General features: G+C 52.2%; 1 protein-coding gene across 1 annotated transcript; it reads left to right on the forward strand.

Annotated features, from left to right (window-relative positions):
* The first annotated feature begins 5,982 nt into the window (after positions 1-5,982).
* On the forward strand, positions 5,983-23,132 carry ARHGEF5 (Rho guanine nucleotide exchange factor 5). The gene is made up of 15 exons (XM_055129774.1): positions 5,983-6,924; positions 7,024-8,869; positions 9,383-9,440; positions 10,285-10,349; positions 10,541-10,791; positions 13,726-13,886; positions 14,363-14,515; positions 14,765-14,894; positions 15,151-15,225; positions 15,587-15,676; positions 16,773-16,930; positions 17,550-17,711; positions 19,819-19,889; positions 22,166-22,270; positions 22,975-23,132. The coding sequence occupies exons 1-15, from the start codon at positions 5,983-5,985 to the stop codon at positions 23,130-23,132; spliced, it is 4,425 nt and encodes a 1,474-aa protein (XP_054985749.1).
* The last annotated feature ends 3,834 nt before the right edge of the window (positions 23,133-26,966 follow it).

The raw sequence follows: 26,966 nt of genomic DNA on the forward strand, positions 1-26,966 counted from the left end.
GTGGAGACGGGGTGAGTCATCCGGGTGTCTGTGGTATGAACAGGAGCTGCTCATTTGCAGTCTGCACAGTGGACCAGAACCAGTTTACCCTCGGGGTCGGTGGGAAGGACACCTGCGGTCACACTCCCCTGGGCACACAGTGCCAGGGTTACCGGAGGGTTTCAAGGGTTGATGCCGGCTGTGACGTGAAAGTTGACTCGACTAAGAGCCTAGATCTGTAAGGCAGGGGGTGATATGATGCTCCCAGACATGAGGGAAGAGATGTAGAAACGTTTATTACCACTTTCCTTGGGGTGAGGGGACTCTCCTAAAGCAAATAAAGCACGGATCTTAGCACTTTGTGCTCCAAGGCAACTCTTATTTTGCTACCTTTGTAGGGCAGTCAGGTCAAACGGTGAGCCAAGGCATGCCTCTCTGCAGTGACCTTATTTTCCAAATCGAAATGAGGCTGTCGCTTTTGATCGGGGAGTAATTTTCCTCCCGGAGCAGCAGCATAGGCAATGAGGCGTAAATCTGGTAGCGGTACAGACGCAGGAGAGTTTCAATGGTTCGGAGCCTAAGTCAGGATATTCTAAACTGATGCCTTTAGACTATCTTGGAAGTCGGGGCCGGCACCAAATCTCCATCTGCCACTTGACATCAGTTTGAAGAAGCAGCGGCGTGAAGCATGGAGGGCCCAGGGGTAGAATCACTTGGGAATGCATTTTCGTGCCTTGTGGCTAGGAGTGGGTAGCGCTGAGTTGTTGGTGAGGGAGTCACATATTGTCTCAATTGGAACTTTCTCTAGACAAAGGCTGTGTGTGGACACAGTTAGCAGATGCAAGTGTCTCCAGTCTGAAAGCAGGCAGGTCTTTATGTGGGGCGATTCCCCGGTCACCAAGCCCAGGCTTCTGTGCTCTCAAAAACAGTACAACGCTTTGCCCACAAGAATGAGGGGACTCACACCGTGCACTGGGCAGAACAGACTCTGTCTCGATATTTTCCTGCAAGGAGACCAAACTTTCCAGACTTGCCTTAGCTTACCATGATCTAGGTGTGTAAGGCCTGATTGCGTGGCCTGTTAAGACCCGATGGAGCTTAGGGAAATTGTGGTGGCTGAGACGGCAACTACTGTTTGGAAATGGGGAAAGGCAGTATTAGAAGTCGTAGGATGGGTCGTCACATGGTACAGCGAGATGGAACCTGAATATGGCAGAAACATGTTCTGTTGTCAGAGATTACTTGTTTTGGGGACCTGACTTGGTGGGATGTGTATGCGTGTGAATGCATGCGTGTGCTTGCATGCATGCGTGTGAATGTGTGTGCGTGCACGCGCGCGTGTGTGTGTTCGCCTGCGCGGGCCAGGATAATGTAGGTTGGGGGATGGGAGACCACAAGTTCAGTCACATGGTGTCTTTAGGTAGAAAGGAGCCACATTTCAGAAAGTGTTTACGGTGATCCAATGTATTATTTCACATGCGGTCGGGGGCGCCTGGTCATGTCACAGTATCGTCCAGAGTGATTATAGTGTTTTGTACTCGGGGAAGCTCTGGGGATCAAATCACAGGCTGCGTCAATAAACTGGGGAAGGCCCCAGAGGTCCTTCTGCACAGGCACGCTTGCATGAGGCATGGCTCTCTGCCCTAGTTAGATGGTATCTCTGTGCATGGTGTGGCCAGGGCTGTGGTACCTGCTACATCGCCGGGTGCTGGGGACCTGCTCGTTCAGTCATGTCAGGCTCTATTGCATAGAAACTGCAGGGTGGCTCAAAGCATGTCTACGTGTGTGCATCCGTGTGTGCATGTGCGTATCTCAGAAGGATAGCAAGGATCTGGGTCTGTAGGCTCCAGTGAGGGAAGCTGCAGGTCCAGCAGGCGGTGGCGGAGTGGGGGAGAGGGGGGCAGAGGTATGGGGTGTCTATCAGTTCCCAGGTTTTTTCTGGGCTGGGATTCACCAATTTTCTTACAGATTCAGTGCTGGTTGTTTGTTGTGCTGGTAAGGCTTAAGTCAGGAAACCTGAGTTTGTCTTCACCTGTCCATTTTGCTCAGGAAGTCTGAGCATGTTTCTAGATGATTGGACCTTTGGTTTCTTCCTATGTAAATTCATCAGTCTTCTGTGTGTCCTTAAAGATGCCTCCAGTTTTCAAATCCCCTATTTCTCTCTCCCACTTATTCTTGCTTTCAAGTTAATGATAATTACAACATAGGACATTTCACTGACCCTGAACTCTAGCCATGTACTCTTTGGTGTTATCCAATCTACATTAGAACTCCTTTAAGAGGACGTATTTTTATCCCCTTTATAATGGTATTTTTTTAATGGATGTTAAATTACTTCTATCATTGTCTTTCAACTATCAAGATACAAAAATGGTAAAACTACACTCTGATCCGCAGTGTTTGAACTCTTGCCTCTCATCATGCAGTTAATCTTTATTGAGAGGCAAAGAGACAGAGCAGGTATTAGGGAGGGTTGGTGCCCTCTGAGGCTGATGGTCCCATGAAGACATTGAATATGTCACATAAGCGAAGTGAGTGTTAGTGAAAGGTTCGCTCTGGCGGGAGAAGAAGACTGCAGACAGAGCAACCACACATGGGGAGTCTGTGGGAGGGAGAAAGAAATCGAAGCAGAGACAGAGACAAAGACAGAAGCTAACTGTTGCTAAATGGTGGGGTTTCACCCAATGGTAGCCAGAGGTTACTCAGAAGACCTAAGGGTGCTAGGATAGGAGGAAGGGGAAGAAAAATAACACAGAAACTCGAGTGAAATGCCTCAAGCACACGGGCAGTGCACAGGGGGTAACAGTCTGTACCAGAACCCTAACTGCCAATTAGCAAAGAATGGAGGCAGGGTGGGAGGGAAGGAATGTTGGACTGGGGTGGACATAGGAATGAGGGGAGGGCCATTGACTCTTCAGTTGTGGAAGTGGGCAGTGTCTTTAGACAGCAATACCAGAAACTTGAACACTGTTACAACTCCATCACCTCAATGATAATAAATAGATAGTAATACTGAATTTAAACTAGGAGAGGGATTTCCCAAGATAATCCAGAAGCTACTGGAAATGGATCAAACGAAGCTGCAGGTAGGGCCCATTAACCCTCAGGGCAATGGCTCCAAGGTGTAGGGGTGGAGATGGGGGAGAAGTCCATGATTTGGGGGACGGGGACTACCCAGGAGTTTAGGGCTTATCAGCCTTGGGGATGGACCAGAAGGGAAACAAAACTGTCTCCTGTATTTTAGAAAATAATTATTGAGTTCATCGATTTACTCGAGCGGGTGCCAGTATCGTCTCCTTTTGTCCCAGCCCTGAGATTTTAGCAGCCTCTCCTTATTCATCTTTCCCAGTGATTGGAGGCTCTTTTCAAGGTCAGAGGAATGAGAGTGTTATTGTTACTGAATTTGGCGTATCGAATACACCATGGGAAACTTGCCAGGCTCTTCCACGCAGGTGGGATACTCCCAGTAGCTTGCTGGGCCCTCCGAGAGGCATATCTATATTTCCCTTTATGATGATGATTTTAGATGACCTGGGCATTGTGCTAGATAGAAGTGATGAAGTAAGAGGATGTAGTTCTCTTTCCTTCTCCTCCCCTCCCCCTTTTGTTGCTGCTGTTGTGAGGATGCGGCTTGCACACACTTGACTGTGATGCTCACCAGGACTTGCACATCTTTTCCTCGAAGCGCTTGACCAGACCAGGCTGTGATGGGCCAGAGAGGGCTTGGGATGGCTGCACCATGGGGCCCAGACAGCAGGACCACCGAAACTAGGGTCAGAGCAATTGGGCGGCACCTGGGATTGAACTTGCAGCCTCACACTTGAAGTCAGAACTTCATTTTTGCTTCTGAGCCATGCTGGGGCCCCCACTCTTGATCTCACAAGGTTGCGATTCATTGTTTGAAATAATTCAAAATACCTAGGGCTGGAGTGATAGCACAGTGGGTAGGGCATTTGCCTTGCATGCAGCTGACCAGGGTTTGATTCCTTTGCTCCTCTCAGAGAGCCCGGCAAGCTACTGAGAGTATCCCACCTGCACGGCAGAGCCTGGCAAGCTACCCGTGGCGTATTTGATATGCCAAAAACAGTAACAAGAAGTCTCACAATGGAGACATTACTGGTGCCCACTCAAGCAAATCGATGAGCAACGGGATGACAGTGACAGTAACAGTGACCTAAGTCTATTGCAATGCAGTGCCGCAGAAAAGGAGTAAAGTTGCTGTAGAATAACCCGGCCCGGTAAAGAGGACAGAACTTAGTAAAACCAGTGGGGAGAGCCTTAGAAATTAAACCAGGAAAATAGGGTCTCACAAATAATAAGAGCATTAATTCTCACTAGAGGATGACAAGAATGACTTACAATGAGCAGCCAAGGAGCCTGCTAGAACATCCCGTGAAGACTTTTGGGGAGGTGGTAGCGTGGCCCTATTGAGGCGAGGGAGGTCAGAGGACAGCGGGTGTCAACAGCTCCTTTTACAGGGTAGAAAGAAGGAAAGGGAAGTGACGTGCTCAGTCCTGTGGGTGGGTCAAGAAGGCAGGTCCACCGGGCACCGGGAGTGGAGGCAGAGGGAAAGCTCCACTCCTGCTGGCCTGAAAGTTTTGGGTGCAGCACTTCTCTGTTCCTTTCTACGTTCCCTAGGACACAGGAGATGAGGAATTCTGCACACTGCATGAAGGGGTGGGGGAGAAGGGGGGAGGGTTCCATTTGGAGAAGTTTTTGAGAAGAGTTTTTCAAGACTAAATGAGAGAAGGGCTGGAGCAATAGCACAGCAGACAGGGCATTTGCCTTGCACACTGGCCCAACTTGGGTTCGATTCCTCTGTCCCTCTCAGAGAGCCCGGCAAGCTACCGAGAGTATCCCGCCCGCACGGCAGAGCCTGGCAAGCTACCCATGGCGTATTCGATATGCCAAAAACGGTAACAACAAGTCTCACAATGGAGACATTACTGGTGCCCGTTCGAGCAAATCGATGAACAATGGGATGACAGTAAGAGTGACAGTGACAATGGAGAGAAGTTTAGTGAACTAATGAGGGTTCTGGGTCATTGGGCCTTCTTGAAGAGGATGACCTTATACCCACTCCCCTTTAGTCTTACTAAGTCTGGTCACTCCCTACAGCTCAAAGAAAAACTTGTTCCACCAGTGGCAGTGCTCTGCTGGGTACTCTGGGAAATAGTCAAAGACAGACCCTGAGGAATGCAGAGTAGAGATGTGTTGGCACCTTGGACAGCCCCAGTGGCTGGACCGATGCTCTGAGCCCCCCTGGGCAGCTTAAGAGGGTGTCCTTCCAGACAGCTTCTCAGGCTCTCGGATCCAGGGCGTGGATCTGGAAATTGCAAGGGCCTGAGTCACTCCCTGTTGATGTCCAGGGAGTAGACGGGAGAGACAGGCTCTGACATAATCCAAGCCAGAAAGTAATGACCACTGACAGTGTGTGGTCAGCCCGGACAGCGGTATTGGGCGCTTGTTAATCCCGCAGGTTGCAGGAGGAATGGTCTTGGTCCCATGCAAGCCAAGATGCCCTGTGTGGAAGAAAGGTCACCCGATACTTACCTATTATGTAAATAAGTGATAAGTTTTATAGCATGGATGTTTCATTTTGCTGGACCTATTATGTAAATAAGTGATAAATTTTATAGCACGGATGGTTCGTTTTGCTGGAGCTATTATGTAAATAAGTGCTAAATTTTACAGCATCGATGGTTCGTTTTGCTGAGTGCCTTTGGTCTCCGTGATTCTACACGGGACCAGAGGACCGCTCACTCTCTTGGGGCCCAGGACTGAACCATCACCTGGACAGTCTGCAAGAAATGTCCTGCCGATTCATGCAAAACTTCCTACCACTTTACTGACTGGTTGTCAGCTATAGGTCCGTGGACGGTGTTGGTCCAGTGCTATAAGAAGGTTGGAAGCTATTGCTGTCTAGCTTTTCCTTCTCATGGCTAAGAGCAGGAGGGGATGGAAACACAACTGTCTTTTATTCCTGCCCAGGTTTCAGCCCAGATGGCAGCTGAGGAGCCCCAGCCTCGAGCCTTGACCCCCAGCCCGGCCAGAGAGGAATTCAGTGCTGACCCGGAAGCACTCTTGGAAAGCACCCCGACTCCTGATTGGACACCGGAAACTCAAGAGAGCCAGGACCCCTCAGATCAGTGGACAGAAGGTCACAGCGTCTGGGAGAGCCAGCAGATGGGTTTAAAGCATGTGGCTGATGACAGAGCTGAGAGTCCAGCGCCTCTGTCCATGGAAACCCCTGCAGACATGAACACCCACCCGGACGGCCCGGTGCTCGAAGCCCCTGACACTCCCGGCCCGGCAGGCAAACAGGCGCCAGCTCCCCCGGAAGCCTGCACCTGCCCCCTCCAAGCTGCACATCTGCTTGTGGCCCCGGATTCCAGGGAAGCAGAGAGTGGGTTGCTTGTGGGATTAAGACCGGAACTCCCTCCTGTGATGCTGGGCTCTGGACAGGCGGACGAGACGGAGGAAGCACCTGTGCATCCCTGCGCCTGGACCAGCTCTTTGCAGGCCTGTGGAGAGCTTCCCGCCGAGGCCGGCCCTCCAGGGAGCCCGCTGGAGTCGGAGGGGGAGCCGCAGAGTCCAGGGCAAGGGGGACATGCGGGTCCCCCAGAGCTGCAGGAACAGGGACTCGAGAAAGGGGGGGATGGCATTGAGGGAGAGGCTTACCCCAGTGGCCCCTTAGGGGAGCGGCCAGGAGAGGTGGGATGTGGTGGCGAGGGGCAACGGAGCCCGCAGCAGGTACGAGAAAATGGGAGGTTTGTAGAAGCGGGAGGAAGAGAGAGCCCTGGTGAGGGGGACTGGGAGGTTCCGGGGGATGGTGGGGTTCCGGGCAGGAGAAATCTGCAGCAGGATGACGAGGAGGAGACAGGTGTGAGCGGCCCAGAGGAAGGCTGGGAGGAGGAGTGGTCAGAGAAGGGAGACAGCGAGCAGGCACAGAGTCCTGCGGCTGGGAGAGAGAGGCCAGCAGAGGGGCAGGGGGAGGAGGCAGGGTGTAGCGAGGAGGGGCCCGGGGCCGGGGAGCCCCTGCAGGAAGTGGGGGGAGATGAAGCCAGCGAAGATGGGGAGCAGGGTAGCCCTTCTCCGCAGGCTCTGGTGGCCCCCGGACTCTCTCCCCTGGGTGAGGAGGCCTGTCCTCACCCCAAAATTCCGGCGACCCAGCAGGAACCGAGGGCTGCAGAACTGTCCCCCGGATCTCAGCCCCTCGCCCAGCAGCTGGCGGGAGGCTCCCCGGAGCACATCCCCTCCCAGGGCCTCTCCCCTGCGGGGGACTCAGCTGGGCAGGACAGAGCTTGGGACGGCCAGTTGGCTGGAAGTGAGTCCGCGCAAGGGACAGTGTCCAGCCCTGGGGCCGGGGCCATCTCTGCCACTTCCTCGGAGAGGCCCCCACCAGTAGCACCCGCTTCGGGGCCAGCTGACGGCTCCCCCCGACCCCCGGCCAGCCCCCCACTGGCAGCGTCCAGGTGGGAGTCCTCTCTGGGTGCCCACCATCCGGAATCGGCCACGGCTTCTCTCTCGCCTGCCAGCCCGGCTCCTGCTGGGGACCCCAAGACGCCCCCAGCCTCCGCCCACGGCCTCCCCTCCATAGCGCACCCCCTGGACCTGAGCACCGGCCCCTCCTGGACTCGCCCTCGGAGCCCCCTGGCCAACGGCTCTGACGCTCTTCACCCAAGGAGCAACTCGTTCCCCGGTTCCCAACGGCCCGCGGCGCCCCGAGACCGGGCGCGACCAGCCTTCTCCCACCCCCATTTGGAGCTGCCGCAGATGCCCCCCGAGTCCGCCTCCTGCGGCCGGGCGCCCCCCGAGACGGACGGGGAGGGGAGCCCTCGCGTCATTCCAGAACCTCCCGCGGGCCAGCACGCCCGGGACTGCACCCCGGGTCTAGACGGGACCCCCGACAGCCAGCCGCGAGGGACCCCGGCCTGTATCTCTGTGGACGGGAGCACCTCAGGCCCCCCGCCCAGCCGCGCCCTGGAGGGGCGGCCCCCGCCCCCCGCCGGCCCCCCCAGCCGGCCTCCGCCGCCTGCTCTCTTGACTCTGGGCCCGGGGCTCCCCGGCCCCCCGAAAGTCCCACTGCCCCCCGTTCCTGATCCCCACGTGGCGCGGCAGCTGCGCCCGCTGCCATCCATCCCCGTCGTCGCCCCCCACCACCATGCCCAGACGCCCTCCCCCTGGCTGAGACCCCACAAGCCGCTGCCCCCGACGCCGCCGGACACGCATCCGCCCCCGCCGCACGCTGCGGGCAGCCCCCGCACCTACAAGCCCCTGCCCCCGCTCCCCGTCGCCGATGTCTCCTCCTCGGGACCGCCCCCCTTGCCCCCGAAGATGAGGGGCAGGAGCAAGAGCACGCAGGGGGTCCCGGCGCACACGGGGATGCAAGGCGCGGCCAGGCCCGCGCGACACGAGTGGACGGTCCCCCCCGCCCCGTCCGCCGCGGGACGGACCTCCTGGCCCCCCGCCACCAGCCGACCGGCCGATGCGCTGAGCGCTGCCGCCCGGACTAGGAGCAGAGGGGCCCCGGGCCTGGCTTTCAGCAACGTGACCAACCTGCTGAGACCCTCTTCGCCCACGGCCGCCGGGACTCCGGAGCAGCCGGCCCCCAGCCCGGGCGCAGGGCCCTGGACTCGGAGCAAGCCCCAGGTTCAGGGAGACGCCAACGGCCTGCGGACGCTGCACGACGACCCGGCCCGGCGCCTGGCCAAGGCCGGTCACCCGCACCTGGAGAAGGCGTCCAGCTGGCCGCACCGGCGGGAGCCCGCGAGGGCCGCGGAGGGCAGCGCCGGACACGCCGCCGTGCCCGGGGAGGGGAGCAGCAAGCACAAGGGCTGGAACCGGCAGGGCCTGCGCCGACCGTCCATCCTGCCCGAGGGCTCTGCAGGTAGGCGCCGGGTCCACCCCCGCCCTCGCCAGCCCTGCCCGCCGCTCGCCCTCCCTCCCTGCGTGCAGAGCAGAAGCCGGGAGAGCCTCTGAGCTCGCCTCACTGCTCCCTGCTCTCCCCCTGTCGCTCCCCAGAGATTTCCTTTGCCTCCTCCTTTTTTGTTTATTGATTGATGTTCTATTCTTTGGTCACACCTGGCAGTGCTCAGGGCTTGCTCCTGACTCTGTGCTCGGAGATCACCCCTGACGGTGCTCAGGGGGCCAGAGATGGAACCAGGTCGCCTACCTCACAGTGCTCATCTTTTCCCCAAAGTGGCTGCGTTTCCCTCCTTTCTGCCACCAGACCTCACGTCACGACATCCTGGAGAGTCAAGAAAGACTCTTCTTGTGTCCTTCCGGGCTCTGTCCGACTGTTCCCCCACCCCCACCCCTGCAGGGCCCTCTGTCCACCCCCTGCTATGGGTCTTCCCAGCCTGGCCTGTGAATTCCCTTACTTCCTGTGTATTCCTTACAGATGTGAGAGGTCTATCCACGGAAAAATTCCCTGGTTCTTCCGACGCCATTGTTTATCGGTGAGTCACCCTCCTTGCCGAGGGACCCCCGGTACTGTCCTTTCTTAGAATACTGAGATTTCTGGTCCTTGGCGAGCCTCGTGGGGCCAAGAGTGACTCCTGTCTGTCTCTTCCAGGGGTGGGGATGAGGAGAGACAGAGACCAGGTAAAAGTGGTCCCTGCACCCTCTGCCTCCACCCGGTCTCCCCCCACCATGCCCAGACCTCCTCCCCCAGGCTGTGATACAGCAGGCTTTTACCCCCGACTCCAGACATGCCTCAGCCCACCCTTGGCCGGGGTCTTCAGGCAGGCCCCCCTCCTAGAGGGTGGAGTGGAGGGTACAAGCCTCTACCCTGCCTCCCCGTCATGGATCTTTCCTCAGAACCACCCCCTTGGACCCAAAAAACATGGGGCAGATCTTTTATCTCCCTGGTTCCGTCCACTGAGCCCGAACCTCCTGTCCTTCGAGACCCCTTTGCTATGAACCAATCCCACCCGCTCTGAGCCCCACCTGACCTTTCCCGGCACTCCCAAGTGGGTCAGATCTGGGGGCTGGAGTGATAGCACAGCAGGGAGGGCGTTTGCCTTGCACGCGGCATCCCAGGTTCGATTCCCAGCATCCCATATGGTCCCCTGAGCACTGACAGGAGTATTTTCCTGAGTGCTGAGCCAGGAGTAACCCCTGTGCATTGCCGGGTGTAACCACCCCACCTGCAAAAGAAAAAAAACAACCAAGTGGGTCAGATCACAGCTTGCCTGCCTAGGGCGCTCAGTCATGACATCCCAGTTCAGGTCCCAGAGGTCAGCCAGCCGGGCCTGCTTCCCGCGGTGAAGAGCCAGCAGCGAGCCCTTCTCTTCTCCACAGGGAGAAAAAACCCAAGGATGGGAAGGGGGGCTTCGCAAGACGCTGCTCCAAGCTCATCAACTCCTGTGAGTACCTGGGGACGGAGCTCGTGGCCCAGTAAGGGGCTCCTGCTCCCCTGAGAGAGGAGGGTGGGGGTGACTCTTGGGAGGGAGAGAGACACTCACTCGCCTGCAGAGCGTCCTGGCGGCGTCAGGCCCCTGCATGCCCCCCCCCCCCGGCTCTTTCCCCACCTGCCACGTGTCTCCTGCCCCCTCAGCCCAGCTGTACCAGGAGTACAGCGACGTGGTCCTGAACAAGGAGATTCAGAGCCAGCAGCGGCTGGACAGCATCGCGGAGGAGCCGGGCCCCGCGGACCCCCGGCAGCTGCAGAGGCCCCTGGCTTCCCCCGAGCCATCCCTGCAGCGCCTGTCCGTGGTGTCCAGCGCCTCCCTCTGGCAGGAGATCCCCGTGGTGCGGGACAGCGCCGCGCTGCTCTCCATGACCCACGAGGACCAGAAGCTGCAAGAGGTACCCAGCCGCGGGGGCGGGGCGGCTGCAGCGAGGCCAGCCGTGGGCGGGGCTACGTCCAGGGCTTCCTCCCTCGCCACCCTCCCAGCTGACCGCCCTCACTGTACATGCATGGACATGCCAGGGTCGTGGGCCCCCTCCACGATGCTGCTGAGAGCGGCTGTCCGTTATCTCTGCTCTCCTTCCTCTGTGCTCCTGTACACCGGCGTTGCTGGTCCGGGAACAGGTGGAAGGAGAGTTCGGTGGGTCTAGGTGGAAGCTGGCCACTGCTGCTGCAGGCTAGCCTCTGCAGCCAGGGGTGTGCGCTACACTCAGCTTCCTCTTCCTGCAAGACCCACACAGAAGCTCCCGCCAGGGCGGGACACCCATCCCCGCCCAGTGTCCTGGGGTATGTTGGTCTTGTAGATGCTTCGGAATGAACCTCCATCTTCACGTGGTCCTCGTTCCCAAGAGCAAAACTTAGGAGAGGCCGTTAGTTAAGTTGATGTTAAGTTAGGACCCTTCGCAGCTTTTCCCGGGAATAAAACTGGAAGATGGGTTGGGATAGTTCTTCCCAGGGAGTCAGTGCGGCACCGGGTAAAGACATCGTGGAGTCCTGCTGAACAAGTTCAGTTCCAGAGGAGCCTTCGTGTCCACGGGGCAGAAACCCCACTTCAATATTTACTGAACGTTTAATTTTGACCACCTGCTGTGATCTTCCCCAGGTGGGGGAGATGGATGGAGAGAGTGACTAAGATGGGTACCTTGCTAGTATCTAATAATCGCTCAGACAAATGTCTGACTTAGATTTCAAGTCTGGTCAACCGGGGTTTGGAGCCGAGCTTCACCATTTACCGGCTGAGCTGCTTATGCAAGTTGTAAATCTTCATTGAATCTCACTTCCCTCATCTAAACATGAGAATAAACTTCAAGCAGGGTTGTAGAGTTTTCAAGGAATAAGCCTTGCTTCCTTTAACTTGATGTCTGATATGGTTTTTATTAATATTTATGCCCTACTTTCAAAGATGAGGGGCAGTAAAACTTTGACCAGAAGGACTTAGAGGCAAATACTACTTTTGTTTTTACTGGGGTCAGAGACAGTTTAACTTTTGTTGGTCTATTTGGAAGCTAAGACCTAAGTGTTCTGTTACAGCCTTAGCATTGAATGCTATTTAGATGGGGATATATGTTTTTAAACCACTGATCAGGGCCAAAGAGATTGTGCAAGGGTTAAGATGCATGCAGAGTTATAACAATGATTTGAACCCCAGAGATGTATATGTTCCCCAGGCACTGCCAGGAGTAATCGCTGAGCACAGAGCCAGGAGTACCCATGAGCACCACTGTATATCAGCCCCCCCTCCCCCGCCACACCAAACACAAACAAAACATCACTAATCCATTCCTCTCTGATGGCCCAAATGGTCAGGTGAGGACACAAACTCCACCTCTCTTTCCTGGACCCCAGGTAGGCAGGACTGGCCTCACGAAGCCCCCCATGCCTCCTATCCCTCTCACATACATGATCACCTACTGCCCTTTCTTAAAATAGCCCTTCTGGGAGCTCTGAAGGGCGCTGCAGACTTCCTTCTTTTGAGAGTCACACCATTTTTGTGAAGAGTGTCTCGGTACCTACAGAAAAAGAGAAGAAATCTGAGGTTCAGGGGGGCTACATAAGCCACCTAATATGAACTGGGTGGATGTTGGTCAAAAGACATAGATCAATGGATCATGATTCATTGTTTTTGGTTTTTGTTGTTTTTTTGGGGGGTCACACCCGGCGATGCACAGGGGTCACTCCTGGCTCTGCACTCAGGAATTACTCCTGGCAGTGCTCAGGGGACCGTATGGGATGCTGGGAATCGAACCCCGGGTCAGCCACATGCAAGGAAAACGCCCTCCCCACTGTGCTATTGCTCCAGCCCCTGATCATGATTCATTGTTGCAACATGTGAGGGTCATTTGGCGATGTTATGGGTGATCTGTGCACACAGACGTGTGTGTGTGTTTGTGTGTGTGTGTGTGTGTGTGTGTGTGTGTGTGTGTCTGTTCTATCCAGGCATCTCTCTTGAATCCATGTGCTTTGATGAAGAGCTAAGCTAGCCCAACTAGAGGCAGGGCCCGGGTCATCACGGCCCTTACCACAGTCTCTACGTGGGGTTCTCAGGTGCCGTGTAACTTCCATAGAACTACAACAGCACCCTCTCCTCAGATATCCTGCCTCTTTGCAGTTCCCCATGCACCCATCACCCCTCATCCCCTAAAGCTGTGTCTCTTCCAAAGGGCACCAGTCCAGTGAAAGACTCCGTCGTTTACCCAACCACCCAGGTGTAAATGGGGTCTTCACTGTGACTTCTGCTTGGCCAGCGCCACCCCCAACCCGCCTATCCCCACCCCTGTTTGTCTAGTCAAGCGGTTGCTTCCAAACTGAGCTCATTATGAAATACACCTTCCTTTCTCCTGAACTACCTAGAATAGATTCCTAACTAGGCCGTCTTCTGTTTTCCCAATGCTTGTCCATGCTGTGCTTCGAATATCTTTATATGGGGAAAAAAAAAACAAACAACCTACCTCTGATCAAATTATTCCCCTCCAGAGAGCCTTCTGTCTTCCCAGGAGTCCTCAGTCCTTTACATAGTTCACACAATCCCCCAGACCCCCTCTCTGTCTCTGCCTCCCAGCATCACTCCGGCTGCCATGTTAGCACAATTCTCTTGGTTCCCAGACTGCTCAGTGCATTTCAGTTACTCGGAAGTGTCTTGCGCTCTCACACTTAAGGAGACTTGCACTTGTGTTTACCTTTCGGATGCTTCCCCAGTCTCAGCTTAGGACAATGAGCTGTAAAACCACGTCTCTTGATTGCCCCTCTTCCCCCAACGCCTAACACAGTAGCCAGCGCTCACCTGGGACTCCATAATTACGTTAAGTTAATTTTTCTCCTCCCCAATCCTTTAGGCCAAGTTTGAGTTGATCGTCTCTGAGGCCTCCTACCTGCGCAGTCTGCACATCGCCGTGGACCACTTCCAACTCTCGGCCATGCTGCGGGCCACCCTCTCCAACCAGGAACACCAGTGGCTCTTCTCCCGCTTACAGGATGTGCGTGATGTCAGCACCATGTAAGACACCCCGTCTCCCCAGTACTGCTTGCTGCCTTTACCTGCAAGGCTTTCTTGGGTTCTCCTCTCATTTCCCTCTCCAGGACTGCCAAGGACTATAGGGACCGGGGAAGGGAGATCAGGAAGTTGGGAGATGTGGGTGGATAGATCCATTCATGGGCTATGACCCAAGGAATGCGTCTTGGCTTGAGGATTTGGATGCCCAGCCTGGGATAGGGGCTTTGGTTCGCTCCTCACGCTTAAAAGACTGAAACCGGATCAAAAGAGAAACAGGAAATGAGATGGTAGCACCAGAAAGTTAGATCCTGGCTCTACTCGAGCTGGCCGTGAGGTAGACTCGGGTATGGAGCCAGTGGCGGCGTCAGGGTCAGTCAATGGGAGTTATGGGCGTGGAGATGGGACTCGGGGTCAGCCCCCTGTGCTGACCCCAAGTCCATCTGAGACACGCAATTCTCACGAGACCCAATACTGTCCAGGTTCCTTTCAGACCTGGAAGAAAACTTCGAGAACAACATCTTCACCTTCCAAGTCTGTGACGTCGTCCTGAACCACGCCCCCAACTTTCGCCGGGTCTACCTGCCCTATGTCACCAACCAGACCTACCAGGAACGCACCTTCCAGAACCTCCTGTGAGCCCCGAGCCCCGTGCGCTCCTCACGTGGGTCCTTCCTTCCCCCGACCCCGAGGCCTGCCCCCACAGTGCACCGCTGTCCGTGTGCTCTGTAGCCTAAGTTCCGGCCCCACTCCAGGGGTGATGCCCATCTGGTCCTCTTCCCGCCCATCAGCCCCAGCCCTCAGACACTCCCTCGAGCCGCCCAGGCCTCCTCTATGCCCTAGAGTGCCCAGGCCCCTCCTCACCCAGTCCACTCCCCACGCAGAAGCAGCAACAGCAGTTTCCGGGAGGTCTTGGAGAAGCTGGAGAGTCACCCCGTGTGCCAGCGCCTTTCGCTCAAGTCCTTCCTGATTCTGCCCTTCCAGCGCATCACGCGCCTGAAACTGCTGCTCCAGGTATAGTAGAACCCCCCCACCCCACTGCCCACCCCCGAGGTGCTCTCTCGTCACCCCAGGGATGCGCTTAGAAAACCCCAAGCCCAGGACCGTCCTGTTTCCTGCTTCTCTCCCACATCCTGTGGCTGATGTCAAGTCTCCTCACTCTCCGTCTCCCTGGCTCGCTGTGAAAATGGATTAGCCACGGGGCCCACCCCAGGCCACACTTCCTGCCTCCCCACCCCTTCTTTTCCTCTGGTTCCTGTTTATCCCGTAGAACATTCTGAAGAGAACACAGCCGGGCTCCTCAGAGGAAGCAGAGGCCACCAAGGCACATCATGCCCTGGAGGAGGTAGGCAACACCCCCCCCCCCCCCCCCGCCCCATCCCCTCTCTGACCTTCTCTGGTTCTTTCCAGAGAATTCTCCTCCCGCACAGGCCAGGAAGCAGAGTCCTGTCCCTTCCACACAACTACCCGGCCTCCAACTATGCGCGGCCACACTGCACACCAAGGCTCTGAGCCCCCTACCATAATCCTCCCCCAGATAAAAGCTTACTCTCCCATAACACAGAAGGTTCTATCAGCTCATGCCACAGAGACTTGTGACGGGATGTTGCCTTTGTTACACTGCAGTCAAAACAGCGAAGCTGTCTCAAAGCCAACAGCTTCTCATGCAGTGCTCCCTCTCTCTCCTCACCCTGCTCCACACACAGCTGATCCGAGACTGCAACGAGAACGTCCGGAAAATGCGCCAAACTGAGGAATTGATCTACCTAAGCCAGAAGATTGAGTTTGAGTGCAAAGTGAGTCCTCTCCTGTGTCCTGACCCCACCGTGCCGTGGAACCCACCATCACCTTCTCACGCAGAGCAGTCCTGTCCACACTCCCCACTCCCATCTCTCCTGATCTCTGCATGCCCTCAATTCTGTCCATTGAGTGAGGACTTCAGTATCCCCGATACATTATCATGTCAAGAAGGGAAGATGCAGAGCCATCTAGAATAGAACGTCAGGTGGGGAAACCATGAGGATGCAAATGTTTGCATGTGTTTGCCCAAGGCTGCATAAAGAAACTTGAAAGGGGATGAAAGAAGCAAAGGTTGAGAGAGAAAGAGTGTGTGTACTCTCAGGAACGGACAGATAAGGGGGCACTTCTGCTGTAAGCCACTAAAGATTTATTTTTGGCAGTTGAGCCTTTCAATGTTTTATTACATGTCTGTCTAATCCAAGCAAAGCATTGCATAATCAATTCTATATACAGGGCCAAAGTCCCATGTCTAAATGCATGTCTACAAGAGACTTTCTACAACAGAACTCCAGCCCAGAGCAGCTGTCATCCTTACTGCTCAAGAAAAGAGACAGTCCCTTGCTTGCATATTAATCGCAGCCCATTATCCTTTCATTTACCCCAGTTTCAGCTCCAAGCAGACTGCATGCATTTTCATGCCCGTTGGCACATTGTCCCAGTGTTCCTCTTATCTCTCAATGAGAGAAGGGAAAGATGGCAGAACCACTCTCGCCCTTTCATCTCAGACACCCAGCCCGTTCCCTGGCCTGTCCCTTCACGAACCCCATCTGAGTTCTTCCCCCTCTGCGTTTTGGTCTTTTTGAGCTGAGCTGCTCATCAAATCCCGTCTTAGTTTGGACCCCGGGCACCTCCCACTTGCCTCATCTCCCAGCCTTGCTGCGATGTGACAGTAGACAGTGACAGTTAGGGATTCGGAGGGAAGGCGTTTCAGGGGGATGGACCGTGGGCCAGAAGGAAAGTGAGGAAGATATGGCTGTCAGTGGGGAATTAGGGAGGGAGAGGCATGGCCCGAAAGGAAATGTTCTACTGACCCTGTTCTGTGCTGCTACCTGCTCACTCTCCCCCACCCCCGCCCCCCCCCCAACCCCGTAGATATTCCCGCTCATCTCCCAGTCTCGCTGGCTCGTGAAGAGTGGCGAGTTGACGGCCCTGGAGTTCAGCGTGAACCCAGGAATGCGAAGGAAGCTGAACACACGTCCGGTGTACCTGCACCTCTTCAATGACTGCCTGTTGCTGTCTCGCCCCCGAGAGTGAGTGCCTGGAACGGGGGATCGGAACCAGTGAGGAGGCAAGAGGGAAGGACTGACAGGGACAGACAGAGAAGTGTCCCCATTCTTAGGGGAACCCTATTCAATGGCTCAACCCAATGGAGTCTTCCTCTTGGCCTTGAAAAGCAAGGAAAGAAAGAGAAAAAGTCCAGTACAAAGAAAAGGGGGGTGGGGATACCAACAGAGGCTGTCACAAGAGAACATGGTAGGACCCATAGTGTAGATACTGGACAGGATGGAGCAAATCAGTCTAGCACAGTCTCAGATTCATGTATTTGTGGTTTCTTTGGGATAGGCCGGGCCAAGAGTCCTAGAGATAATCCCAGAGCCTCATTCTTTGGTCCCAGCATAAAATCAATGCGGTTCTGCCTCTTCTACTCCTGAATGTGATGAAACTTGTTTTACACGAGATGTATGATTTATCAGGATGCCCGGGAACCCTAGGAGTACTGCACTGGGAATAAGTTCACTCTGTCTTGTGTTTATTGGGGAGAGAATTTGTCCAGCTTTAGATACGAAGGCTGAGGATTTTGGAGAGAAAGATAGGAGGGTGGGTGAAGTTTGAAAACTGGAGTTCATACCAGAAGCTTTGCATTTGCAGGGGCGGCCGCTTCCTGGTCTTTGACCATGCTTCCTTCTCCTCCTACCGCGGAGAAAAGTGTGAGATGAAGCTACACGGACAACACAAAAACCTCTTCCGACTCTTCCTGCGGCACAATATCCAGGGCGCCCAGGCCGAATTCCTCTTCAGCACTGAGACTCAGTGAGATGGGGCCGACCCCGGGAGAGTTTGGGTGGGGGGCGTTGAGGAAGGGCTGCTCGGGAAGGTAATCAGACCAAGACAAGACGTGTATTCAGAAGACTGTTACACAGCCCCTCCAAAATTAGGGAAGTGGGGTTCATCAAAACAGAAACTCAGGGGCTGGAGCAATAGTACAGTGGGTAGGACATTTGCCTTGCACGCGGCCCACCCGGGTTTGATTCCCAGCATTCCATATGGTCCCCCGAGCACCGCTAGGAGTAATTCTTGAGTGCATGAGCCAGGAGTAACCCCTGTGCAATGCTGAGTGTGACCCAAAAAGCAAAAAAAAAAAAAAAAGAAAAGAAACTCAAACCCAAACTCGCAGAGCTAATAAATAGCTTGAGGATAAAGGTCTGGGCGAGTGATCAGCTTACTCTGAAGACTTAGTCTCCGTTCTGTAGGCTGCACTCAAGAAGGACAACGTCTGTGAGATACCAGAAACACCATAGGCCAGAGCCCTGGCTTTCAAAGCTGATCACACAGCAGAGTCACCGGAAGAGCCTTGAAAACGCTGATGCCCAAGGCCCATCCTCTGAAATTTTCTGATATAGTTGCCCTGCTGTGTGGTCTGGTCTTCATCCATGTGATTAGGAACATCGGAATTTATCAGGATTTTTCCAAGTCCTCCAGTTGATTCAAATATGAGTGTTTGAACACAGCGTAGTAGAGAATAACAAAAGAATTGGATTACTGACGTCCCCGGGATGTGCCCATGTGCAGAAGCCAGCCAGTCCTCAGTGCCCGCAGGTGATGGGATGGCAGGGAATCACCCACACGCTCGGGCACTTCTCACAAGACCCGACCCATCCCACCTTCGAACCCAGCCCTCTCTGCTGAGCAGAAATCCTTAGTGTGGAGAACTTCGACCTGCTCCTCTGTTGAATAGTAACACACACTGCTCATCCCCTTAGAGATTTTGAAGAGGATTAGAAGACCTGGTTGGCAGTGGTTATCCTACCAAACAGCTACAAGACTGCAGCTAGTATTGCTGCTACCAAGAGCACAGAGATCTCTTCTTCAAAAAGTCTCACACGTGCCAATCACCAGGAAGATCTGAGCATTTCTAAGGACATAGTTGTGGTTCCTCATTCGTTAGCACCTTTGCGTTTTGTGCCTTAGAAGAGACTTCAGGCTGGATCAGTAATGCCTGTTCCCACCTATGGAACTAAGGTTCTGGCAGAAGGTCTGTGTGTGAGACGTCGTCTGAGTGTCAGAATCAGATGCAGGCTTAGATTCTTGTTTCAGCACTTTGGGCAGCCTCTTTCTGGAACAGTAATAGGGTTAATTCTCTATTATTTGGAGTGTTTAGAAGCAAAGGGAAATATAATAAAAAAAATACCTTCAGATAGTTACAAAGTTAGGTTTGAGCTAACATGACTGCCCGCCCCCCCAAGAAAGTTATTTGATTTATCTCCCACATCTACTTATAGAATCATTTCCATCTCTGAGATATTTGATTGAAGGGAGGTGGGCAGAAGAGTACTAATAATCCTGCAAAGTGAGAGAGGGGGGCATTTGTCTTGCACGTGGCCAACCCATGCCAACTCAATTCCTCTGTCCCTCTTGGAGAGCCCGGCAAGCTACCAAGAGTATCCCGCCCACATGGCAGAGCCTGGCAAGCTCCCCGTGGCGTATTCGATATGCCAAAAACAGTAACAATAAGTCTCACAATGGAGACATTACTGGTGCCCGCTCAAGCAAATCGATGAACAATGGGACGACAGTGCTACAGTCTCCGCCATGGAAAATGGACCTCTGCATAATTGACAGTTGTGGATAATTGACTTTACTCCCCCACTTGAAAGACAGGCAATGCTGTTAGGAGGCAGGCAGCCAAAGGGCCAGGGGAGAGGGAGGATGAAGGGTGACAGGGCCCTTAAGTCCAAGTTCCTGCCCTATTCCCCGCCAGGCAGAATCCCGTCCACTTTTGTCCACAGCATCCTTGAGCTTTAGGCACCATGGGAACTGGACGAGCTCCTCCTCCCCACAGCCACGGCCCTTCCCCGCTCTCACCTGAGCCGCCACCCCCAGCGGCACAGGCAGCAACGACTCTGCTTTGTTTTCTTAGAAGTGAGAAGCTGCGGTGGATCTCAGCCCTGGCCACCCCGAGAGAGGACCTGGACCTCCTGGAATGCTACGGTGAGTGAGAGTCTCTGTGGGCCAGAAAACGGCAGACTCAGGAGTCTTGTTTTGGGTTTAAGGGTTTGGAGGCAGCGGGGACGGGGATGGGGGGGTGAAACTAAGAGACTTTTGTTAACTGCTAATATTTCATTTTGATTTTACCAACTTGGTGGTCCTGAGGAAGTAAGAGGAAATAGGGAGATATGGTTTGATGTCCCTTCTTGTCCCAGCTTCCAGATAGCCACAGAACCATAAACACACACACACTCTCTCTCTCTCTCTCTCTCTCTCTCTCTCTCTCTCTCTCTCTCACACACACACACACACACACACACTTTCTCTCTCTCTCTCACACACACGGACACACACACTCACACAACACACTCTCTCTCTCTCACACACACGGACACACACTCTCTCTCTCTCTCTCTCTCACACACACACACACACTGTCTCTCTCTCTCTCTCTCTCACACACACACACACACTTTCTCTCTCTCTCTCACACACACACGGATACACACACTCACACACACATTCTCTCACACGCACACTCACACACACGGACACATACTCTCACACACACACTCTCTCTCACACACACACTGTCTCTCTCTCACACGCATACACTCTCACACACGGACACACACTCACACACACTCTCTCACACACACACACTCTCACACATGGACACACACATTCTCACACACTCTCTCACACACACGGACACACACTCTCACACACTCTCTCACACACACACACTCTCACACAATACACTCTCTCTCACACACAGACACACATTCTCACACACACTCTCTCTCATACACACACAAACACACTCTCTCTTTCTCTCTCTCTCACACACACACTCACACACGCTCACACACACTTTCTCACTCTCTCACACACACAGAGACACACTCTCTCTTTCTCTCTCTCACACACACTCTCTCTCACACACTCTCTCTCTCCCTCTCTCTCACACACACACATAGACACTCTCTCTCTCTCTCTCTCTCACACACACACACACACACACAGACACACACACACACACAGTGAATGTGTCTGCTTTCATGCCAACCCTAGATTTCTGATCCTTTTAGAAATTCCATAGTTTTTCCCCAGCAAAAATCCTTTAGTTTGGGGGCCGGAGAGCTAGCACAGTGCCCAGGGTGCTTGCCTTTTCCTCTTCTGACACCCTGTCTGTTCCCCAAAACTCCACCAGGAGTGACTCCTGAGTGCAGAGCCAGAAATAAGCCCTGTTGGGTGTGGCTCAAAAACAAAAACAAAACAAGAAAAATTCCTTCATTTCTATGCAGAAAGGAAATGGACACAAAGGGTATTTATTGACGTCAAAGAAGAAACAAATACAAAGAAACCTGGACCAGGAAGTAGGGAAACAGGCTGCTGGCTGAGTTTCATCAGCTTGTTCGTGTGAGATCCGTCTGCTCCCCAGGGCCTAAGGAGGGTGGAATAATCCCTCTGTCTCTGAGGTCCTGTGCGTGGTCCAGGGGGAGGAAGTGAAAAGAACCACATTCTGCTTTCACTTTTTGTTTTTTCCAAGAGGACCTGTTCAGAGCAGTAAAGTAGACAGAGTAATAAATTTATCTAAGATGTAAAGCTTATAGGTCAAGTGTACTCCGGGGCTTATCATCTTGAGCTTCAAACGGTGAAAGTTCACAAAATGTAGAAATGTAGAAAATTCAGAACATCCTCAAAAATCATCCAAATAGACCCAGTCCCAGTAAAAAGAGGAAACAGAAGCTAAAGGGAATCTACACAAAATCAGTGCGTTGCTCACATCCTTGGAACCCCGCACTGGGCTCTGGGTATCGGGCACTGGGCTGAAATGGCAGATTGAGTCACGGGCGCAGATTTTACGATCTCACAATAAAGGCAGAGCCGTTAGATAACAGAGCAATGGTGTGGCTGAGCCGATCGTTCCAAAATTGACTTAGCCAAACAGATTCAGAATCCAACAAGGAATAAAGACTTAAATGGGTTTCAGAGTGAAAATTAATTTTTAGCTGAATCTCATATTTGTAATAATGACTGAGTCTAGGGGACCACAAGATATCTCTCAATTCACCTGGAGAAAGAGAAGTTTGGGACTCATTTAAGTCCTGTTGTGTGTATTTCCTCAACAACCGTTTTGTTCCCTGTTCAATTCTGTCTGACTTCCACCTGCCCAAACTTCCTTCTCTCCCTCTTCTCTTCCTTCTCTTCCCTACTTCTCCCGGCAATGGCTGCTCTGCTTCCCTAATATCTCTTCACACTCTTCTCATCCAAAGACTCCCCTCAAGTGCAATGTCTTCGCGCCTACAAGCCCCGGGAGAATGATGAGTTGGCTTTGGAGAAGGCTGACGTGGTCATGGTGACTCAGCAGAGCAGTGATGGTAAGGCTGGCACTGTGGCTGGGACTCCCTTGGGGAAATCTGTTGGTCCAGGGCTGCTGGGACAAAGTGTCACACACTGTGGATTCAGACATCACACATTTCTTATCTCAGAACTCTGGGAGCCAGTAGGTATCAATCAAGACCACGAGGCTTCTCTGGAAACCTCTGGAAGCTCCTTTCATGTCTCTCCCAACTCCTGGTAGTTTCAGATGCTTTTTGGCTATGGCAGTGTGACTTCAATCTCTATCTTCATGTGGCCATCATCCTTGTATCCCTGTGAGGCGTGTGTGTGTGTGTGTGTGTGTGTGTGTGTGTGTGTGTGTGTGTGTGTGCAGATGTCCCTCTTTCGTAAGGACATGCGTTTTATTGGCTCCCATATAGGCTCCTTTCCCTCGAGGATGGCCTCATCTTAAGTTTATTATACCTGCAACAACACTACTTCCCAATAAGGTCATATCGTGAGGGCACTGGGGTGAGGACTTCAGTGTGCATTTTGGGGGAACATCATTCAACACAAACATGTGGGTTTTGAAGACTCTGGAGTTAACAGACAGATCTAGGCCACTCATGTTCGTGCACTGGGAGATTAGATTTCCCAGGCCGGCTGCCCTCCCGCCCTTGAGCATGAGGGTTTTCCGAAGTGTCTGGGAAACAGATGCAGAGGAAGTCACGATGAGTCTCTCTCTCTTCTCCTGTGCACACAGGTTGGCTGGAGGGCATGAGACTCTCCGATGGGGAGCGAGGCTGGTTCCCGGTCCAGCAAGTCAAGTTTATTTCCAACCCAGAGGTTTGGGTGCGGAATCTGAAGGAGGCCCAGCGGGTTAAGATGGCGAAACTCCAGCTGGTAGAGCAAAAGACCTAGCGGTGGTCCGGGAAGAATCTCATGAGCATCAGAACAAGACGTGCGTACCAAGACCTGGCCCCGGAGCTCTGCAGCAGAGGCTTCCTTGGACGAGACCCAGACGGTGAAACCCCCCAGGACAGAATCCAGCTGCCACCGGCTGCCCCCCCACCTCCTCTTTTGTGCCTTGTGCTTGGTGAGGGGATTTTGAAGGACCTCACGCTGGTCTCTAGGAACTTCTTCTCCTAGGAAAATGGACCCAAGAAGCCAAGGTCAAGGAACATTCCAGTCCTTACACGTTCTCTGCTTCTACAGTCCGGAGTCAGAGCTGACTGCATCGCCGTCATGACCAGGTGGTCAAGAGAACCTGACCTCAGTCCACTGCCGAGGGAAGTTTAAGGGCAAACTGCAGATCAGATGGGCGGGTCCACTTGGTGACCTCGAAGCCATCTTCCAATCCTAGAGACTTTCCGTCATTGTTGGGGTGAGGGCCGTGCGTGTGTCTCCGGGATCTAGTAGGTGGCAGTGTGAGGATACTATGCTCTCACTCTAATAAATCTGGCACTTCTCTGAATGTTTGCTTCTCATTCTTGTCAGTACTAAACTTGGTTTGAGACACACGATTCCTTGAGAATTTGACTTTGGGTCATGAAAGACCAAGATGAGAGTGAAGATAGGGTAGCCCCAGGTTTCCAGGTGATAGCTCCTGAGATTTGGGCACATTTTCTGCTTGTTCTCTCCCCAGTTCCCGCAGAAGGTCCTGGAAGGCATTTGTAGATGATGAAAATATCACTCTGACTTATCTTTTTTCCTGTGTAATAAGTTAAGGTATTGGCTTAGTTTGGGTGGATTGGTAAATCTTATTCATGACTTCAGTCAGTCTTTAGGACTGGAAGCATTAGGACAGCGGGTAGGGCATTTGCCTTGCATGTTGCCAACCTGGGTTTGATTCCTCCGCCCCTCTTGAAGAGCCCGGCAAGCTACCAAGAGTATCCTTTCTGCATGGCAGAGCCTGGCAAACTACCTGAGGCATATTCGATATGCCAAAAGCAGTGACAACAAGTCTCACAATGGAGACGTTACTGGTGCCTGCTTGAGCAATTCGATGAACAAGGGATGTCAACGCTACGTTGCTATTCGTGACTTGATGTTCTGACCTGAATGACCATGAGAAGATTTTGTTTGTTTGTTTTTTGTTTTTTTGGTCATACTCGGCAATGCACAGGGGTTACTCCTGGCTCTGCACTTAGGAATTACTCTTGGTTGTGCTCAGGGAACCATATGGGATACTGGAAATCGAACCTGAATCAGCCAGATACAAGGCAAACACCCTACCTGCTGTGTTATCGCTCCAACCCAATTGTGAAAAGATCTCAGTGGCTTCATCCTCTCTTGTGGGCAGTAACAAGATAAAGGCTCCTGGAATTCAAGAAAAAAGACCAAAGCTACATTTCCCATGTTTCTGTGATTTCGCCTGTCTGTGTCTCAACTGCCTTTCATGTAAAATGCAGGACCGGACAATATTACCTCCAAAGTCTTGGCCTACAATACAGTGTTTGATTCTCTGCCTCCTTTCTCATTTGCAGAACATCACTACATTTTAATTAACTAATTTTGTCATCTTGAGCCCTCAGACATTTGTAGCACAACCATCTTTCCATCATTTTAGGGGAGCTCAAAAGCAGAATTGTATTGCAACTTTACACAAAAGTAAGGCTCATGCTATCAATGTTGTCCTATGTCCAATGAATGATTTGAAGTGATAGCTTCACCTTTGATAGTTGATTTGGTTTTGAGTCCATCCTAAAATATGTGACTTTTCATTGACCTGTGAAAGTTTTCACTATAATAATTAGGATGGGGTTAGTATTATTTTATGTGAAACAGGCTAGTTGAAACTGCCGAAAAAATCCAAAATAGGGGCATCTGAAAGAAGCTCAGTGAAGGCTAATCACTACTTTTGCAATGGTAGTATTCTATTTATATATGAAAATTTACATGCACTTATTATGTCAACTAGTTCTTTTTTTTTAATTTTAATTTTAATTTTTATTTTTTTAAGGGTACAGTTACAGATTTATACATTTTTGTGCTCATGTTTTTCCCCATACAAAGTTCAAGAACCCATCCCTTTACCAGTGCCCATTCTCTACCACCAGTCAACCCAGCATCCCTCCCACCCTCCCCAGTCCCGTCAACTAGTTCTTATTAATCGTTATAACAATTCTAATTCAAATTATTTGTTAAAACAGTAATTTGAGTAGTTGCCATATAGTTCAAACAAAACCATTTTTAATTTTATATTTTCTAGGTGGGCTGGAGCGATAGCACAGCGGGTAGGTAATTTGCCTTGCATGCGGCCGACCCAGGTTTGATTCCTCCACCCCTCTCGGAAAGCCCAGCAAGCTACTGAGTATCTTGCCCCCACGGCAGAGCCTGGCAAACTACCCGTGGCATATTCAATATGCCAAACACAGTAACAACAGATCTCACAATGGAGATGTTACTGGTGCCCGCTCGAGCAAATTGATTTTCTAGGTAAATTCTCCCTTATTTTACCAGAGATCAAATATTAATACTTGAGTGATTCGCATGCAAATAATTTGTCTTTTAGTTGAATGCTTACCTTCTTGTATCCTATGGCTTCTCAAACAACCTTGGAACTAAGTTTTGTAAGACTTCTAACTAAATCTATCTTTAGACATAGCGACTTCATTTTATTGGGTTTCTCTCACTCAGGCTGGCAAGTGAGACATTTGGTCTGTACCTGTCTTTACGTCCTTTGGAATATTTTTGCTTTTTAAAAAATTATTATTGTATTTTATTCTTTCTAGATGCCACCTGGTGTATCTCAGGGGCTACTCCTAGCTCTGTCCTTGAGGGTCCCTCCTTGGGGTACACTGGGAACCTCGAGGTATCAGGCATCTTCCCACAGGCAAAACATGCTTCAACCCACGGAGATCTCTCTCCAGCCTGAAGTTCTCAGTTTAAAAACCAAGTATCAAGCCCTCAAAATTCCTTACACTGAATAATTTCTTCCAACTTGAATTACTAAAGTTTCTATACTTTGGGTTTCAGGAAAAATGGGTTTCGATTCATTTACTGTCCTTTCTCCAGAGTTCTAGATTTTAACTCCATTCATTCTTTAATTCTGGGTGATGTTGTGGAGAAGTTTCCCTTCGTCCCTTCTGCATTGTCTTAGAAACCCAGGACCATTACTTAGGTGATTGTGAAAACTATTATTAAGCATTGCATATGCATTTGAGGCATATGTGCATGGACAGTATTTTATTTGAGGTAATTGATACATAGGAGTGGATTTTTGGGGAGCCATTGACAAAGGTCCCATCTTAAAACCTCCTGAATTGTGAATGCCAGAGCATCGTGAAATATCCAACCAGCAACGAAATTTGTTCCTGTCTGTTCTTGACATTTGCCACTCTTACCGAATCACACAGTTATAAAAGTTGTTCTTGAAGGTTATTCTCACCAATGTTTTTCTTCAAAATGATTCCATTCTTAATATCCTCTTGCCCACTCCTCGTCTTGAACAGTATACTGGTGTAGTCTCAACCCCTCCAAGTTACTTTTGGGCTGGCTCAGGTGTCTATTTTCCCTGCTTTGTCTCTGTCTTACACTTCTATATCCATAATACCAGATAACTTGGATTTTTGATCGGGCCAGAGAGATAGTACAGTAGATAAGCCATTTGCCTTACAAGCAGCCAGGCCAAATTTAATTCCAGGTACCACATAAGGTTTCCTGAGTACTGTCAGGAGTAATTCCTGAGCACAGAACCAGGAATAAGCCCTGAGCACCACTGGGTGTGCCCCACCCCCAATAAAAAAAAAAAAA

The sequence above is a fragment of the Sorex araneus genome, chromosome 1 (genome assembly GCF_027595985.1).
Source record: "Sorex araneus isolate mSorAra2 chromosome 1, mSorAra2.pri, whole genome shotgun sequence".
Lineage (NCBI taxonomy): Eukaryota > Metazoa > Chordata > Mammalia > Eulipotyphla > Soricidae > Sorex > Sorex araneus.

Bases quoted from the DNA above. Each gene is read 5' to 3' on its own strand.
- ARHGEF5 (XM_055129774.1), top strand. From the start codon at position 5,983: ATGGCAGCTGAGGAGCCCCAGCCTCGAGCCTTGACCCCCAGCCCGGCC. The intron at 10,350-10,540 runs GTGAGTACCTGG...CTGCCCCCTCAG, and splicing joins CTCCAAGCTCATCAACTCCT to CCCAGCTGTACCAGGAGTAC. The intron at 16,931-17,549 runs GTGAGTGCCTGG...TTGCATTTGCAG, and splicing joins TTGCTGTCTCGCCCCCGAGA to GGGCGGCCGCTTCCTGGTCT.